Source organism: Cetorhinus maximus, chromosome 3, assembly GCF_964194155.1.
Source record: "Cetorhinus maximus chromosome 3, sCetMax3.hap1.1, whole genome shotgun sequence".
NCBI lineage: Eukaryota > Metazoa > Chordata > Chondrichthyes > Lamniformes > Cetorhinidae > Cetorhinus > Cetorhinus maximus.
Window position 1 is genome coordinate 115,128,764 of NC_135881.1, and position 17,780 is coordinate 115,146,543.

General features: G+C 41.1%; 1 protein-coding gene across 3 annotated transcripts in view; it reads right to left on the reverse strand.

The window, feature by feature from the left end:
- Positions 1-17,780, reverse strand: part of ankmy2a (ankyrin repeat and MYND domain containing 2a) — a 67,876-nt gene that overhangs the window by 44,185 nt on the left and 5,911 nt on the right. For all 3 annotated transcript variants that reach the window (XM_078538839.1, XM_078538840.1, XM_078538842.1), the window contains exon 2: positions 13,148-13,212. In XM_078538839.1, coding sequence (XP_078394965.1) covers positions 13,148-13,212 — 65 coding nt within the window. The remainder of the gene's footprint in view (positions 1-13,147; positions 13,213-17,780) is intronic.

Here is a 17,780-nt window from a genome sequence, read left to right on the forward strand (position 1 = left end):
TAAGAGAGAATCCAACCATCTCCCCTTGACATTCAATGGCATTACCATCACTGAATCCCCCACTATCAACATCTTGTGGGGGGGTTCCCATTGATCAGAAACTGAACTGGACCAGCCACGTAAATACGGTGGCTATAAGAGCAGGTCAGAGGCTAGGAACACTGCATCAAGTGCTTCACCTCCTGACTCCCCAAAGCCTGTCCACCATCTCCAAGGCACAAATCTGGAGTGTGATGGAATACGCACCACTTGCCTAGATGAGTGTAGCGCCAACAACACTCAAGAAGCTTGACACCATCCAAGACAAAGCAGCCCGCTTGATTGGCACCCCATCCAGAAACATTCATTTCCTCCACCACCGATTCACAGTGGTCGCAGTGTGTACCATCTGCAAGATGCACTGCAGGAACTCAACAAGGCCCCTTAGACAGCACCTTCCAAATGCACAACCACTACCATTTAGAAGGACAAGGGCAGCAGACACATGGGAGCACCACCGCCTGGAAATTCCCCTCCAAGCCACTCACCATCCTGACTTGGAAATATATCAACGTTCCTTCACTGTCGCTGGGTCAGAAGCCTGGAACTCCCTCCCTAATAGCACTGTGGTTGTACCTACACCACATGGACTGCAGCATTTCAAGAAGGCAGCTCACCACCACCTTCTCAAGGGCAATTAGGAATGGGCGTCCCAAGAACAAATTTTAAAAAGATTCATCGGAACACCACCACCTGCAAGTTTCCCTCAAAAACACAAACCATCCTGACTTGGAACTATATCGCTGTTCCTTCACGGTTGTTGGGTCAAAATCCTGGAACACCTTTCCTAACAGCACTGTGGGTGTACCTACACCACATGGACTGCAGCAGTTCAAGAAGGTGACTCATGACCACATTCTCAAGGGCAATAAAATTATTGGCCTAGCCAGCAATGCCCACATCCCATGAATGAATAATGGAACGATGTGCGAGTGACTGTGTTTGCGTGTGTGTGTGTGTGTGATTTAATTAAGCTGGGCAGAGGTTAATAGGAGTCTGGCTGTCTGGGGGGGGTTTAAAAATGAAATGGATAGAGGTGCTAAGTTTGAGGTACAAGTAAATAGTTTAGATCTAACATTTGCATTTTCAGATAAGTTGAGAGTTTGTTTGAATATCAAAGGGGAGTCAGAGAAAGAAACATGTTTGCATCTTGTTGGAGGACCATAGGTAAATAGTAGTGAGGATGTTATATTTTATTGACCCAAAAGCAAAGGCAAGCTAGAGACATAAAAGATTTTATATTTGGAAGGATTTGAGTTTCAAAGAGGTGTGAGAACAATGGAACTGGAAATGAATGGGGAACAAAGGGTGTTTTAATGTTACTGTGGAGAGCTTAGGATAGAGATAGCTGGAGCTGTTTGAGCTGTAGTTGGAGCTCTAGGCTGGGAGAGGATGCCATTTGAACCAGCCATCCAGTCAAGCCAGAAAAGTCTTGGGCTGAAACAAGCAGTTTTATTCTGATGTTTAGATTCCATCGCAGAGTAGATAAGATTAGAGGTCATGTGGTATGCCTGTATTGAAGCCACAGCAGTTTGCCTTGTGTAATATTACCAGATTTTTAAAATATAGTTAACATCTATAAAGGAGAGTTGCCTGAAGGTGTTTACTTGTAGGTCTGACCAAGTAGAGTGTCTTTTTGGGGAATGTTTTGTCAGACTAACCTTCATGGTGTAGCTGTAATCTTGTGCAAGTAAGTTTTTAAAAATTCTTGTTAATAAAAGTTTTATTTTTAACTTAAAATACCAAAAATGTTACTGGACCTCTTACTGTACGTCGTCTTCTTGTTATCAGAACACAAAAAAAAATGGTTATGGCCCATAAGCCAATCCCTCTGGGATTTGGTTTGTGCAGCAATTAACACCAGCTGTGGTTATAACAACTGGTTGACTGGAGAGCTGCAGTGTACAGTTGGGCATTAATAAGTTGAGTGTGGCTATTTCTGGTCCACACTGATGCACAGTACTTGACTGCAGAGCACACAAGATCCATCGCTGGTGTTTAAAGCACTGATGCTGATGGACTTGCCAGTTTCTGCAGCAGTTTGGCCCTTGTTTTTGTCTTGGCAGTTACATTCTTTTGGTGGTTGTGGAAGTTATTTGCAGCCCAGCTCCATTTGGAGATAGGTCAGTGTGAGATCATGTCACAGAAGATCTCTTTCAGGGTGCGCATGATACTCTCGTTATCAAGATGGAATGCAGTGACTGTAGTTTTGAGGGGTTTGGCTTGAACTTCCATTGCTAGAAATATTCCTTTATGTGTTTAGGTCCCCTTCAAGGTGAACTCAATGCCTTGATGTTGGCTGCTTGCATTGCCAGGGCAAGGTCATCTGCATACACAATTATTTATTCACTAGATTTTGGTGTTGCTGGTGAGGCAGGCATTTATTGCCCATCCCTAATTATCCTTGAGAAGATGGTGAGGAATTAGCTTCTTGAATATAACTGAGTGGTTTCCTTGATCATTTCACAGGACAAAGGGCAGTTAAGAGACAACCATTAATTCAAAAGCAAAACACTGCAGATGCTGGAAATCCGAAATAAAAGCAGGAAATGCTGGGAATACTCAGCAGATCTGACAGCATCAGTGGAGAGAAACAGAGCTAACGTTTCAGGTGGATGATCCTTCATGAGTGACAGGGTCACTGACCTGAAAAGTTAACTGTTTCTCTCCACACTCTTAGGGCTGGATTTTACCGTCCGCGAGCGGGGGCAGGTCCCACTCATCGACGCGTAAAATGATGCACAGTGATGTCAGGCGGAACTCCCAACGTCACTGTGCCCCATTTAAATTTTCAGGAAGGCGGGGGCGCAGCAATATAAATTGCACGCCCACCGACCTGTCAATGGCTAATTGAGGCCATTGACCGAGCAATTAAAGTAGTTAGTGGACCTGCCCTTCCAACCTTAAGGTTGGTGGGTAGGCCAGGAGCCCCGGCGCGAACTAGAAAAAGCATGAAACCTCATCCACGGGCGGGATGAGGTTTCATGTAGGGTTTTAAAAATTTTAATAAAGTTTTTTTTGGAAATTATGAATGTGTCCCAACTCATGTGACATTGTCGCATGAGGGGACATGTTAAGGAAATTTTGTTTTTCTATTTTGAGCTTTTTCACATTTAGAGCCAATCTCCCTGAGGCTGCACTTAGCCTCAGGGAGATGAGTGCGCTCTTTCGTGCGCATGCACGAAAGAGCGCACTCTTGATTTTAGGAATCCCCCCCCACCTGCACAGGGAGCACATAGCGCTTCTCTGAGAACGTCATGCTGGGCGGGTCTTAATTGGCCCACCCATGTAAAATGGCGCCACGCCTCCGATCGGGGGCGCCGATCGGAAGCGTGCCCGTATGCGCCAGCCCATCAACTGCGCCCCCCCCCACCCCCCCACCACCCCCAAACTGGGGGGAAAATTCAGCCCATGTTTCCAGCATTTTCTGTTTTATTGTAAGAATCAACCACATTGATGTAGGTCTGAAGTCGCATCTTGGCCAGACTGGGCAAGGGCACCATATTTCCTTCCCTACTTGTGAATCAGATCGATTTTTATGGCAATCCAGTAACTCCAAGGTCACAAGGACTGATATTAGCTTTTTTCTAAATTCTAGCTTTTATTCAATTAGTTGAATTTAAATTTTGCAACTTTTGTGATAACATTTGAACTCATGTCTCTGGATTACTAAACCAGTAAGATAACCACTATGTTATAGTACCCCTAAATTTGTGTGACTTCCTTGGCAGCATGTAACTTATGTCGACATTGAGGAGTGTCAGTTTGAGTACCTAACCTTGTGGCAGTCCGTTGTTGAGGAACTGGTGCAAACTAATTATTGCTCAGCATTGACCATAGACAGTAGGAGATGATCCTTGCGAATTTCAGCATCAGCCCTTTAATCTGGACCATGTCATAGGCCTGCGACATGTCTACAAAGACTGTGTCGGTCTTGGATTTCTTCTGGAATCTGGCCTCAATGTTAAGGACCAAAATTTGGTCACAGCAACTGTCATTTGTTTGGAATCCAATTTGTTCTTTGGAGATTAGTGACTTAATGGGAAGGATGATCCTCCAAAGGCCGATCAGTTTCAGGTCATACACAGGGTGATACTGGTGTATAGTTTCCCTGGTCAGGTGGCTGGCTTGTCCAGTTTGAGTGTGGCAATGGCCATTTCCTCATGCCATGCTTTTGGAACGTATCCCAATTCCACGGTACTGATGTACAGTTCCGCCGGCCATTGGAGTCTCTTGGGGCCTAGTTGAAGAAAAAATTCCAGGGAAATACAATCAAAGCCAGACGGCTTCACTTGATTAATTGCAGATAAACCTTCCCTCCTCACAGGGATGACTTGATAGCATAGAAAGGGGGAGCCACACAGGTAGCAACTGGATATCAAAAATACTTTAAAAAGAGACTATAACAAATTATTTCTCCTTGAGAAAACCTATAATTACTCCTGCATTATGTGGAGCACGTGTGTCTCATTCAGAGTACATAGGACACCTTACAAGTTAGGCCAACTTTAGCTTTAAAACCAAAGTATTATGTTCAACAAATATTGCTACTTTAAAAAAAAAATGCTTAAAAAGCACTTTAGAAATCCAGAGTAGAGCAAAAATAAATTCCCGTTAAGCTTCATAACCTCCGGTTGATTTAGGAGTCGGAATTGGAATATTTTGTGGTCAAGTCAGCTGGAACATGGAAATCAAGTGCCACATTCATGAGTCTCCAAACCAAACTGCCAAGAAATCTACACTGCCCTGAAAAATTTATTTACCCAAAAGGAAGTGCACACAACATTCCCGATGAGAACACATCTAATTCATCCAAGCGCAGAGAGTTTAGGTACAAGTTTCAGAGCCAAGGCTCAAGAAATCCATGGACTACACAGGAGTACGACAGTGGTTTAACCAGTTACAACCATATTGATTACCAAAGCAAGTAACTGGCCAGTTTCCTACTGTTTGTCCAGCTAGGATGACCTTGCCCGCAGGCCAAGATTATATGGAGCCAAGAAGAAAAAAATCCAGTGACAGACCCATTCCTCCAAGTTCCACAAGAAAATCAAACTTGCCAAAGCATCATCAGTAATAATCTGAAGTATGCAAACTCCCTAACTCAGGTACTGGATTATCAAGTTTGCTGTGGCAGGGTTAGCTTGGTTTTTAATTTAATTTGCGAGATGTACCATCGAGGAGTGCCTGTAACAGCTGATGAATGGATGGATAGGCCTACCCGTTTAGTAATCTGAACCAAGGTTGCTCTGGCGGCACAAGGTTTGAGTGCGTCGGTAGTGAACAGAAAGGGGTCCACACCTCCTGGGTGTTTTACTATCTAACTAAAACCTGCATTATCATAACAACTTTAATGTAAAAAAGTCCCAAGGCACTTCCCGAAACAGTATTAAGAAAATGGGCACTGAACTAGGAAAGGAGAGATTAGGTTGGGTGACCGAAAACTTGTTGAAGAGATGGATTTTGATTCAGAAGGACTGAAAGCTCTAACATGACAGTAATGAGTGTAACTTTATGGTCGCAATGCACTCACTCAGAGTCAAGTGAAATTTAGTGAGTGTTTACAACTTGTGGCATTTGCGTCGATGGATTCAAGCCCATGGTCATTCAATTACAAACTCAATCACATTATGAATGGGTTGGACAGAATAGATTTGAGAGAATATTTTCGGAAATGAGAATCCAAAACCACGGGCCATAAATGAAAGATAGCTACTAATAATTCAATAGGGAAACAAGGAAAAATTTCTTTACTCAGATGACTTAGAATGTCGAACTTGCAACCACAAATAGTGAGATAAATAACATAGATGCTTTCAAAGGAAATAGATGAATACATGAGAAAAGGGAATAGAAAGATATGCTGAAAGGCTGAGATGAGGAAAGTGTCTGGAGTATAAACACTAGCACAGACTAGATGGGCTGAATGGCCAGTTTCTGTGCTATATATTCTACATAGTTTCAGAGCCCCATTGCACTCTTCCTCAGAATGGAAAATTCAGTTTATGTTGTTAACAGTCATTCAAATTTTAAATATTATTGGTAAGAAAGAAAGAACTTGCATTTATATAGTGTCTTGGAGGATATTCCAAAGCACTCTGTAGCCAATTAACGACTTGTAAACTGTAGTCATTGTTGTTAGGTAGATAAATGTGGAACTTGCAACCACAAATAGTGAGATAAATAACTTTGATGGTTTCAAAAGAAAACCAGGCAAATACATGATAAAAGGGAATCGAGAGATATGCTGAAAGACTGAGATTTCTGTACAGCATAAGTTCGTAAACAGCAAAGAACTAAATGAGAAGCTGTCTGTTTTTGGTAGAGTTAATCGAGGGGTGAATCTTGACCAGGACACTTGGTGGGGGGAGGGGGGTCCTTTTTTATTTGAATTGTGTCCTGGGATCTTTTATGCATATTTGAACAGGCAGAAAGTGAAAGTACTTGTTATGTTTAACAACGTGAAATTTGTTAACAAGATGCAGGGAGGAGCCTGTTTAGCCTTTGCAGAAGGCATTACCTTTTTTTTGCAGGCTCCTGAAGCTACTTGCAACAAGATTCTCGGAATTTAGAATAGAATCATAGAATGGTTACAACACAGGAGGCGGCCAATTGGCCTGTCAGCTCAGGTCGGATCTCTGCAAGAACAAATCACTTAGTTCCACTGCCCTGCCTTTTCCCAGTAAGTCCTTCAAATTATTTCTCTTCAATTGTCTGATTCCCTTTTGAATGCCTTGATTGAATCTGCAGCTACCACACTCTCAGGCAGTGCATTCCAGACCCTAAACGCTCGCTGTGTAAAAAAAGTTTTCACATTGCCATTGCTTCTTTTGTCAATCAACTTAAAATCAGTGTTTCACCAATGGAAAGTTTATTTCTATCTACTCTGTGCACTTCCCTCGTGATTTTGAAAACCTCTAACAAATCACCTCTTAATATTCTCTTCTCCAAGGAGAACAGCCCCAACGTCGCTAATCTATCCATGTAACTCAAGTTCCTCATAAATCTTTTCAGCGCCCTCCCTGATGCCTTCATATAAGAACTAGACACAATACTCCAGTCGAGGTCAAACCAGTGTTTGATACAGGTTATAAGAACTTAAGAAACAGGAACAGGAGTAGGCCGTACAGTCCATTTAATATGATCATGGCTGATCTTTGGCTTCAACCCCACTTTCCCCGATATCCATTGATTCCAAGACACCAAAGATCTCTCTAGCTCAGCCTTAAATATATTCAATAATGGAGCAGCCACAGCCCTTTGAGTAGATAATTCCAGTGAAGAAGTTCTCCTCATCTCAGTCCTAAATGATCGAACTCTTATCCTGAGACTGTGCCCCGTGTTCTAGATTCCCCAGCCTGGGAAACAACCTCTCAGTGTTGATCCTGTCAAGCCCCTTCAGAATCTTGTATGTTTAAATTACATCACCTCTCATTCTTCTAAAGTTTAGAAAATATAAACCCAATTTACTCAGGCTCTCATCACACGACAACCTTCTCACCCCAGCGACCAATCCAGTGAGCCTTTGCTGTACTACCACCAATGCAAGTTTGGAGACCAAAATTGCACAGAATATTCCAGATGTGGTCTCACCAAATCTCTGTAAAGCTGTGGCAAGACTTCAATTCCTTTGCAACCAGGGTCAAATTCTAGTGCAGCTTAGAGGGGAGAGACCGACAAACCTATTAGTCTATTGGAACCTACAGGAAGATGTCAGGATCAAGAATAAGAACAAAGGTGTTCCCAGGGTCCTGACAGCTATTTCTGTTGGATTCCAGAGGGAAAGGTAGTGTAAAGAGAATACCATTTTTCCTAATATTAATGTGGCAAGCTGTGAAGCAGGCTTGTGGGGGTTGTGTGTGTGTTGTGTGACTAATTTAATTAAATTGAAGACAGTCAGACTGCAAGGCTTAAATCATCAAAGGGTTTAGGTGTAAAAGCAGGCATTTTGAAATGGAGACGGACAAGCTAAGATGAGACCCCAGCAGATACAGTATGAATGGGAATTTGCATCAGGGAATAAGTGATGAGTGAATTGTTAACTGTTGAATTTCAAAGAGGTGTAACAGGATATTTTACAACTGGCAAAGATCGTAAATGGATAAGGCAAAGTTATTAAGTTTATTTTGCCCTGCAAGTGCTGGCCATAATGACAACATTAAAGATTTTTTATATTCTGGGAAAGGTAACTTCCAAAGAAAGTTAAAACAATGGGTTTAAAGATCAAAAGTGAGAAAATATATTCAAGGAAAGATTGAAAACTGTATGTGAGTAGCCATGCGAGATCTTGAAAGGTGGGCTGTGCGAAGACAGACCTCTGAAAAGCAGCCTTTAGCCACTCCAGAGAAGGGCTTGTTTGTTCCAGAAAGCAAAGTTTTGTTAAAAGCCTTGGATCTCCATTGTCGAGTGAGAGGGAGAGGGAAGCTCGTGAAATACCTCCCTAATAACAACAGTTGGTGTCTTGCGGTAATATATAAAACATCCAGTAATATTAAGAATCCATTTGGGCTGTTGCCTGGAAAATGGTGTTTATTTGGGAGTCTAGCTAGGTAGAATTCTTTTGGAAAATGTTGTAAGACTAAATTTAACTGTATGACTGTAATCTTGTGTGTTTAAGTTTTCTTTTGTTAATAATGGGTTTAATTTAATATTTAAAATCTCCCAAAGTGGTAGTGGAATCTTCACTTCTGATTTCAGTGCACATACCTTCTCATCTTAAAAATACAAATTGCAAATTGTTGTGATAGCTTGCCCAAGTTTCCCTTTGGGATTTGGTCTGCCTGGCAATTACCACCTGCCATATCATAACAGTAGCTTGTAAGAATTAGTTTGCACTTTAGATATTTAACAGTTGTTTTGCTAATACTTGCTTTGCTCCTACAAAGTTCTTTTTCTACAATGTTACTTTTAAACATATATTCTCTGCCAGATGGCCAAGGGACGAAAAACACAATGATGGGTTTTACAATGAATGCGACTATTATGATGCACATAATTTAGATTAAGATATGGCAGAGCACATTGTGTGTCTAGACTGCAGCATGTGAGAGTTTGTGCACAGCAAAACTGCCTTGAGCGAATACATCAATAGATATCTCAGTCACAAATCTCTCCGGTTCAGAGTAGTTTTGTGAGAGTGCAAATTGGAGACATTCTGATGCATAAGGGGGGGGAGGGGGGAGCAGTATCTGTACAGTTTGCTCCAGAGTCTGGTAGAAAGCTACAGGTTCAGAATGGGGTTGCTGTGACCAAGTGTACAGAGCAAGGGTGGGACAGAGAACGAGGACCCACAAAAACTTGTCCTATCCAATAGGTACAAGTACTTAACTACCTGTGTATATAAGAGGGTGAGGATAAAGACTGTGAGACAGATAGCCGGAATGCAGATCATGGTACTGGGAGCAGGAGGCTGTCCAAAGGGGGGCAGTGAAGGAGGAGGAGGAAGAGTCCAATATGGTAGTCAGTAGGGATTCAACCTGCTATGCCATTTCTTAGTCTAAATTATTTACATTATTTAAATTCAGTTGTACACATACATAATATACATAATCTATCACAAGGGCATAAGAAATAGGAGGAGCAGGCCATTCAATGGGATCATGGTGAATCTTCTTTTTCAACACCATTTTCCAGCACGCCCCCATATCCCCTGATGTTTTAATATGTAGAAATCTATCGCCCTCAGTCTTGAACATACTCAATGACTGAGCCCCCACAGTCCTCTGGGACAGAGAATTCCAAAGATTCAGTCTAATTACAAATCACAGAAGATTACAGCACAGGAGGCAGCTATACATCATGGGGGCGGTCTAGAACCAGGGAGCACAGTTTCAAAATAAGGGGCAGTCCATTTAGGACTGAGATGAGGAGGAATTTAAGAAATTATTTTGAAACTGTGCTCCCTGTTTCTAGACCCCTCCCCCCCATGATGTATAGCTGCCTCTTGTGCTGTAATCTTCTGTTATTTGTAATTAGGCTGGTCACATTCACTATAAAATCCATCACTGTGTGTTTTTGTCCCTCCCCCAAACAGTAGAGAATATATGTTTAACAGTAAGATCACACAAATATAACAATGTAGGAGCAAAGCAAGTATTAGCAAAAGAAGCAACCTGCTGAATAATCAAAGTCAAACAATTCCTTTGGAAATGGAATTGAGAGACCAGGATGGTTTGTTGCCTACCTGTGCCAAGGTGAGGGTCATCGCAAACCAAATTGAAAGAATAATGGAGAGGGAGGGGGATGATCCAGTCATCGTGGTCCCCCACATTAGGACGAACAATAAAGGGAAGGGTAGACAAGAGGTCCTGTTTGGAGAGTACCAGGAACTAGGGGATAAATTAAAGGACAGAATCTCAAGGGGTATGATGCCTGGGCTATTACCCAAGACACAGGCACAATCAGATTAGAGAGGTAAATATGTGGCCGAAGGTGTGGGGAGGAGGGGTTCCATTACACGGGGCTCAACACCAGTACCAGGACAGGAAAGAACTGCACTGTTGGCATGGGCTCCACATGAACCAAGCTGGAACCAGAGTCCTAGTGGAAAGGATAAATATGGCAGTCACAGGACTTTAAACTAATAATGGGTTGTGGGGGGGCGGAGGGCAGCAGGTGAATGACGAATGCTCGGCTGGAGAAGGTAGTATAGACAATCCTTCCAGAAAATAACAAAAGGGAAGAGAGTAAAGTGATAGTCAGAAAACGTGCTTTTGGTACTACAGGTAAAGGGAAAACTATAAAATATAATCAAACCAGAAGATGGAAATAGGAAACGCAAAAGAAAACATCAGAGCAGAAGGACAAGTTGGGGTGTGTGGCCCAAATAGCATTCTTTAGACAAACACACTGAGAAACAAACTAAATGAATTGCCAACAGTAATTAAATTTGGAGGTTTAATCATGGTGGCCATTACAGAGACATGGCTGCGAAATATCAAGACTGAGAACCAAATATATAAGGTCATCAGGAAAGATGGGGAAATTGCTTAAAGGGAAGAGTAACCTTAATGATTATGGATGAAATCATTTCCATGATAAGAGAGGATAAAACCAGAGTAAGCAGGTAGTGGAAACTGGGTGTAGAATTAAGAAATGGAAATAGATTTAATACTGTAGCAGGACTTGTGTATAGGCCCCTGATAGCTGCTGTGAAGTATTAGCTTGTACAAATTCTTAGATTAGCGCAGAGTTGTTTTAATGGGACAATTTAATTTTCATATAGATTGGTATAACCAGACCAGCAGATGTCAGAAAGATAGTGAATTTCTTGAGTGTGTCTGGGACAGTTCTCTGCAACAATATGTCCTAGAAGTAAAAAAAAGGGGGCAAGTCATATGGAGATCCAGCATAGACTTGATGGGCCAAATGGACGCCTTCTGTGCTGTAACCATTCTATAATCTTCCAAAAGTTCCCTCAAATCTGGAATTGTTCCTCAAGACATTTTAAAGAAACATGTCTTTTGATCAAGCTTTTGATTGTTTCATTTGCTGCGAATTTTCCTTTGTTCTTGGCCCCTTTATTCCCGCTTCTATTTTGCTTTGAAACAATTTTTGCCACCTGAAATTCACCTCTGTTAAACCATGTAGAAAAAGATGCTTATAACCCAGCAATGAACATATGGTTTTGAGTTTGTTCTTCTATAAACCCTTACATTTATGTATGCTGAAGCTTGATGCACAATATATACTTTATATCACTCATTAGTGTTAGAAATGTGGACTCCAATGGACAATGAGGTTTTTTTTTAAACAATTAGCTCACATCAAGGCTTTCCACCTCCACTGCTCTTTTTGAATATGCCTCTCCCAATCTATTTCACCTGTCTAACTTAATGTGGCTTATTGAATTTATTCTACCTTCCATTTTTCACTGCTCCTACTCACTTTGTTGTTTGATTTAATTTGCTTCATTCTGCAGTAGGTAAGACAGGCAATACACAGAGTATAACAAACGGCACTTGGTACATTCAGTTCAACTTTTCTTTATGTACTTTCACAAAAATAAAGGGCAGGCAAATATATCAATCCCCTTTGACATATTCACATAGCTTAGAAAGACAGATTTGCTCTGCTATCTGTCCTACTGATGGTACAAGGTTAATTCTCCCCCACAGCCCTTCTGCTGCCTGGATTCTTTTTTCAGCCTGTTGCTTTACTGAAGATTAGTCAGTGCCAGTTTTTTAAAAAGCCCTTCTGCAGACACTAGCAAAGTATATGAGAACTAAGGTGCTAATTTGGTCCCAAGAGAATTAACTTCACATCTCACATTGAAAACACCTATTGACAGCCACTGGGTCGACAATGCTGCATGACACCTAGGTAAGCTGTACACTTTTAGGCAAGCTTCTACTCAAAATGCATTTTAAGAAAGCTCATGTCTGCACCACATTTGTAGGAAAAAAATGGTCAGAATCCTGAACTATGACAACCTACTGGTCCCCTTCAATATTTATTTCTTGAAAGGAAAGAAAAGCCAAATGAAAAATATTTGGTATTATTCACATCCTTAGGATGTCCCTAAACGCTTTACAGAAAAGGAAGTATTGTAAGACGCTGTTAACTTTATAATGAAGAGAAATGTGACACCCAGTTTGTGCCCTGCCGGATCACACAAACAGCATGAATATAAGTGATCAGATAACCTGTTTCAGTAGCAAATAGTGGAAAGTCACCCGTAGGTGGATGGAACCTCAGTTTATCGTTTCATCCGAAAGACAACATCTCCAACAGTGTAGCACTCCCTCCAAACTGAGTGAACTGTCAGTCTGGATTAAGTGCTTAACTCTCTGTAGAGGGAATTGAGCCCGTGACCTTCTGACTTCAGCATAGTGATATATTGTCAACAAAATCAGTGATGCACACATACAGAATATGTATATTGATATGAGGCACAAAACATAAAGAGAGTTGAAATATTGCGTATAATGTAAAAGGAACTTCTCAGACATAACATTTCACTTTTCCATATGAAATGTGTGTGGAAGAAGAAAATCGTCCAAAGATACGAAATGAGAATCAAAACTGAAAGTGCACATTCCCATTGAAGGAAACTGATAATACCCTTGTATTATTAACTGAAACAAAAATTCATTTTAAGTAATCTTACCTGATCTAAACAGTTGACACGGACATTTTTACTGCCTAGCAACCTTCCAGCCTCCTGAACATTTCCTGCAGTAAGTAAAAAAAAAAGAAATCAAGTTGATCTCCTCTAGCATTGCATCCAAACATAGCCTTCAGGTGAAGGAAGGCTAAAACCTGGGGATTATTGGATATGGTGTGAAAATATAATTTAGTTCCCATTTTAATCTCATACATTCCAACTCTACATGCATATTTATAAATGGAAAATGCTGATCGTATTATAATTACACCCTGCAAATGGTGGAACTAGAGCATCTCCATTGGTAGGAGGATGTAATAACAGTGTGACAAGTTTACACAGGATTTTGTAACGGAAATGTTGACAGGGACCCAAATTACTTTTCAGTTGTCTAGAGTGTGCACTATGTCCCATATTTCTACTTGCCGAGAACTTAACTTCAACAACAAGAACCAAGTGTCTGGACAGATCCTACTGTAGTTTGAGCTGATAAATCTGAATCACTTGTTAAAGACATTGGAAGAGAAGTAGGCCATCTAGTACCTCAAACCTATTCCACTATTAAAATGAGATCATGACTGATCTGCAACCTGACTCAATATATCCCTTAATACCTTTGATAGATTTTCGTAACCAATCTCAGATTTAAAATTAACAATTTATCTGGCATCAATTGCCATTTATGATAGATTCCAAATTTCTTAAGCGTTTCCTAATTTTACTCCCAAGAGTTCTGGTCTAAATTTTAGATCATGCCTCCTAGACATAGACTTGCCAACCATTGGAAACAATTTCCATGTACCCTATTTGTTTCCCTTAGTACGGTGAAAACTTTGATCAAATCACCTTTTAACGTTCCAAATTCAAGGGAATATAACTCTCGTTTGTGTGATTCCTCCTCAATTTAACCCTTGGAGACCAGATATTATTCTAGTAAACCTACACGGCATTCCGGTTTGGTAGAATGGCCTGTTTCTGTGCTGTATATCTTATGTATGTGAGTAAACACATAAACTTTAATTAATTAAATAAATCAAAGACAGACAGGGTTGTCAGGGCAGGTGGCGTGCCATGGCTGTAGCAAGTGGGAGTTTGAGGAGAGCATAATGTACACGGACAAACACATAGGCAGTCGGTGCATCACAAACTTCAGATCAGAATTGTTCAGCTGGAGTCCAAGTTGCAGATATTGGGGTGCAGAGTGGAAGGGTTACTTAGGACATTTTGATCCAGGAGGTAAGCACAACCTTTAGTTAAGATAATGGTCCATGTCGTGGACAGAAGGGTATGACTGAGAGTCGGGCAGGTAGGAGGACCCCAAGTACAGTGCCTTAGAGTTTCGGCCTTTACCCTTATTTAAAAACTACAAGGTTTTTTTGCTGCCTGTGTGTAGATAAGGGAAAAGGTCTGCGGGGTGGATGAGAAAACTGTTCATGGCACCATAATACAGGAGGCCATTCAAGTAGGGGGAGTGAGAGGGGATGCTGTAGTGATAGAGAGCAGAGGGAGGGGGAGGATCCAGTTGTTGTGGTCCACATGGATACCAACATATATAAGACCAGGAAAGAGGCCCTGCATAGGGAGCACGAGCAGCTACAGGCTAAATTAAAAAGCAAAACCTCAAAGGTAATAACCTCTGGATAATTACCTGAGCCACGAGCAAACTGTGAAAGAGTAAATAAGCTTAGGGAGTTGAATGCATGGCTCAAAGATTGGTGTGGGAGATTGCTGGGTTTCAGTTCATGGGGCCACTGGCACCAGTACTAGGGCAAGTAGGAGCTCTACCGTTGAGACAGTCTTCAGCTGAACTAAAACGGAGGAGACAGAAAGCAGGTAACTACATGCCAGTTAACCTAACATCTGTTAGTCAAAATGGTTTTGTGAAAGGGAAGTCATGTTTGACTAATTTATTCGAGTTATTTGAGGAAGAAATGAGTAACATGGATAAAGGTGAACATGGTGCACTGGGGTTTCCAAAAGGCAGTTGATAAGGTGCCAAGATAAGAGCACATGTTGTAGAGAGATAACATATTAGCATGGATAGAGGATTGACTAACAGGAAGCAGAGAGTAGGGATAAATGGGTCTTTTTTGGATTGGTAAGCTATAAACAGTGAAGTGCCACAAAGATCAGTGCTGAGACCTTAGCTATTTACAATCTAAATGATTATGATGAAGGGACTGAACGTTTGGTTGCTAAATTTGCAGATGACACAAGGTTAGTTAGGAAAATAAATTGTGAGGAGGACATAAAGAGTTTACAAAGAGATTTTTATAAATTAAGTGAGCAGGCAAACATTTGGCAAATGGAGTATAATGTGGGAAAATGAGAACTTGTCCACTTTGGCAGGAAGAATAGAAAAACAGTATTTTATTTAAATGGAGAAAGATTGCAAAACTTGAGAGTACAGAGGGATCTGGGTGTCCTGGTGCATAAGCCACAAAAGGTTAGTATGCAGGTACAGCAAGTGATTAGGAAGGCAAATGGAATGCTGCCGTTTATTGCAAGGGGAATGGAATATAAAAGAAGGGAAGTTTTGTTACAATTATATAGGGCATTGGTGAAATCACATCTAGAGTATTGTGCAGAGTTTTGGTCCCCTTACTTGAGAGAGGATATAATAGCACTTGAAGCAAATCAGAGAAGATTCACCTGACTGATTCCTGGGATGAGAGGGTCATCTAATGAGAAATGTATAGGTGGGTTGAGCCTGTATCCATTGGTGTTTAGAATAATGAGAGGTGATCTGATTGAAATATACAAGATCCTGAGGGGACTTGACATTGTGGATGCTGAGAGGATGTTTCCCCTTGTGGGAGAGGCTAAAGCTAGGGGGCACAATTTAAAAATAAGGGGTCTCCCATTTAAGACAGGGATGAGGAAAAGTTTGTTCTCTCAGAGGGTCGTTAGTTTGTGAAATTTTCTTCCCCTGGAGAGCTGTGGAGGCAGGGCCATTGAATGTTTTTAAGGCCAAGTTCGATAGATTCTTGATTGGCAAGGGAGTCAAAGGTATGGCAGGTAGACAGGAAAGTAGAGTTGAGGCCACAATCAGAACATCCATGATCTTATCAAATGGCGGAGCAGGCTGGAGGGGCTGAATGCCCTACTCCTGGTCCTAATTTGTACATTCATATGAGTCATTATAGACTTGATACTGTTCTCTGCAGCCTGAAGTAACAATGGTCATATTGCCTGCCTGACGCCAGGGTTAAGGGCATGTCCTCACAGCTGGAGAAGAATTTGGGAGAGAGAGGATAGAATCCAGTTGCTGTGGTCCAAGTAGGAACTAATGACATAGGCAGAGCTAGGAACTAGATTCTGCTGAGAAAGCTGAGGGGGCTAGGTTTGAAATTAAAACACAAGAACTTATAGATGGTTGACTTGCAGGGAAACAGATTGGGTAAAATGTCTGTCTGAAAGACAGATGAGTGAAGCCGCTGTTTTATACATAAGGTACTGATACCCGTTCTGGCGAGAGAGAGGGAGTTGTTTCACCGGAACAGGCTCCACTTAAACCAGACTGGCGTCAGTGCCCTGGTGAATCAAATAACTAGGGTGGTACATAGGACTTTAAACTAGTAAAGGGAAAATTTAAAAGCAATAACAGAAATGTCAAGGCTGGATAGCAGGGTGGAGATTTGGGTAATAAAAAGATAAGCAGAGTGGGTCAGAAAGTGACAGAAGGCTTAACAAAGCTGGGGTGGGGCATTAATAACTCGGATGACATAAAAGAAAATTAGTAAAACAGCTAACGGCACTTATACTTGCATGAAGCATCTGCAAAAATGCAGATGAATCAATAAAACTGACAGAAGTTAATGGATTGATCCAATAGCCATTATGGAGACTTGACTGCAAAGTGACCGCGGTTGAGATTTAACTAATCCAGGATACCTGACTTCCAGAAGAGAAAGAAAAAATGTAAATTGAGGAGAGTTAGCCCTGATAATAAATGAAGGGAAAAAGGCTGCAGAAAGGAAGTACTTTAACTCAGGCAATCGCAATGTAGAAATTTGGGTGGAGCTAAGAAACAAGAGGTATAAAACAATATTGCACGCAGCTTATTGGACCCCTAAAGTAACTGTGGTGTTGAGCAGAACGAAAATCAGGAAATTAAAGAGATGCATGTAACAAGGGTAACGCAATAATCAATAATTTTCATACAGACTGGACAAACTAAATTTGTGATTATAATGTGGAGGATGGATTCATGGAATGCATTCAAGATAATTTTCTAGATCAGCGTGTCAAGGAACCAACTAGGGAACAGATCAATTTAAATCTAATATTTTGAAATCAGACAGGGTTAATTAATAATCTTGTTGTAAAGGAGTCATCGGGTAACAATGATCATAATACAATAGAATTTTGTACTTGGTTTGAGAGCGCTTTATTTAAATATGAAAGCAAGGTCTTAAATCTTAAAGCAAATGATATAGCTATGAGGAACAAGTTAGCTTAGATAGATTGGGAAACTAAATTAAAAGATATGATGGCACACAGGCAGGGGCAAATATTTACATAATTAATTCGCAATAAGCAACAGACATCCAAAGAGACACTTGGTAGTACCGAACTCAAGTATTGCTGAAAAAAAGAGTCACGCTGTTGAAGCTTTTCATCTTGCAGTCATCAG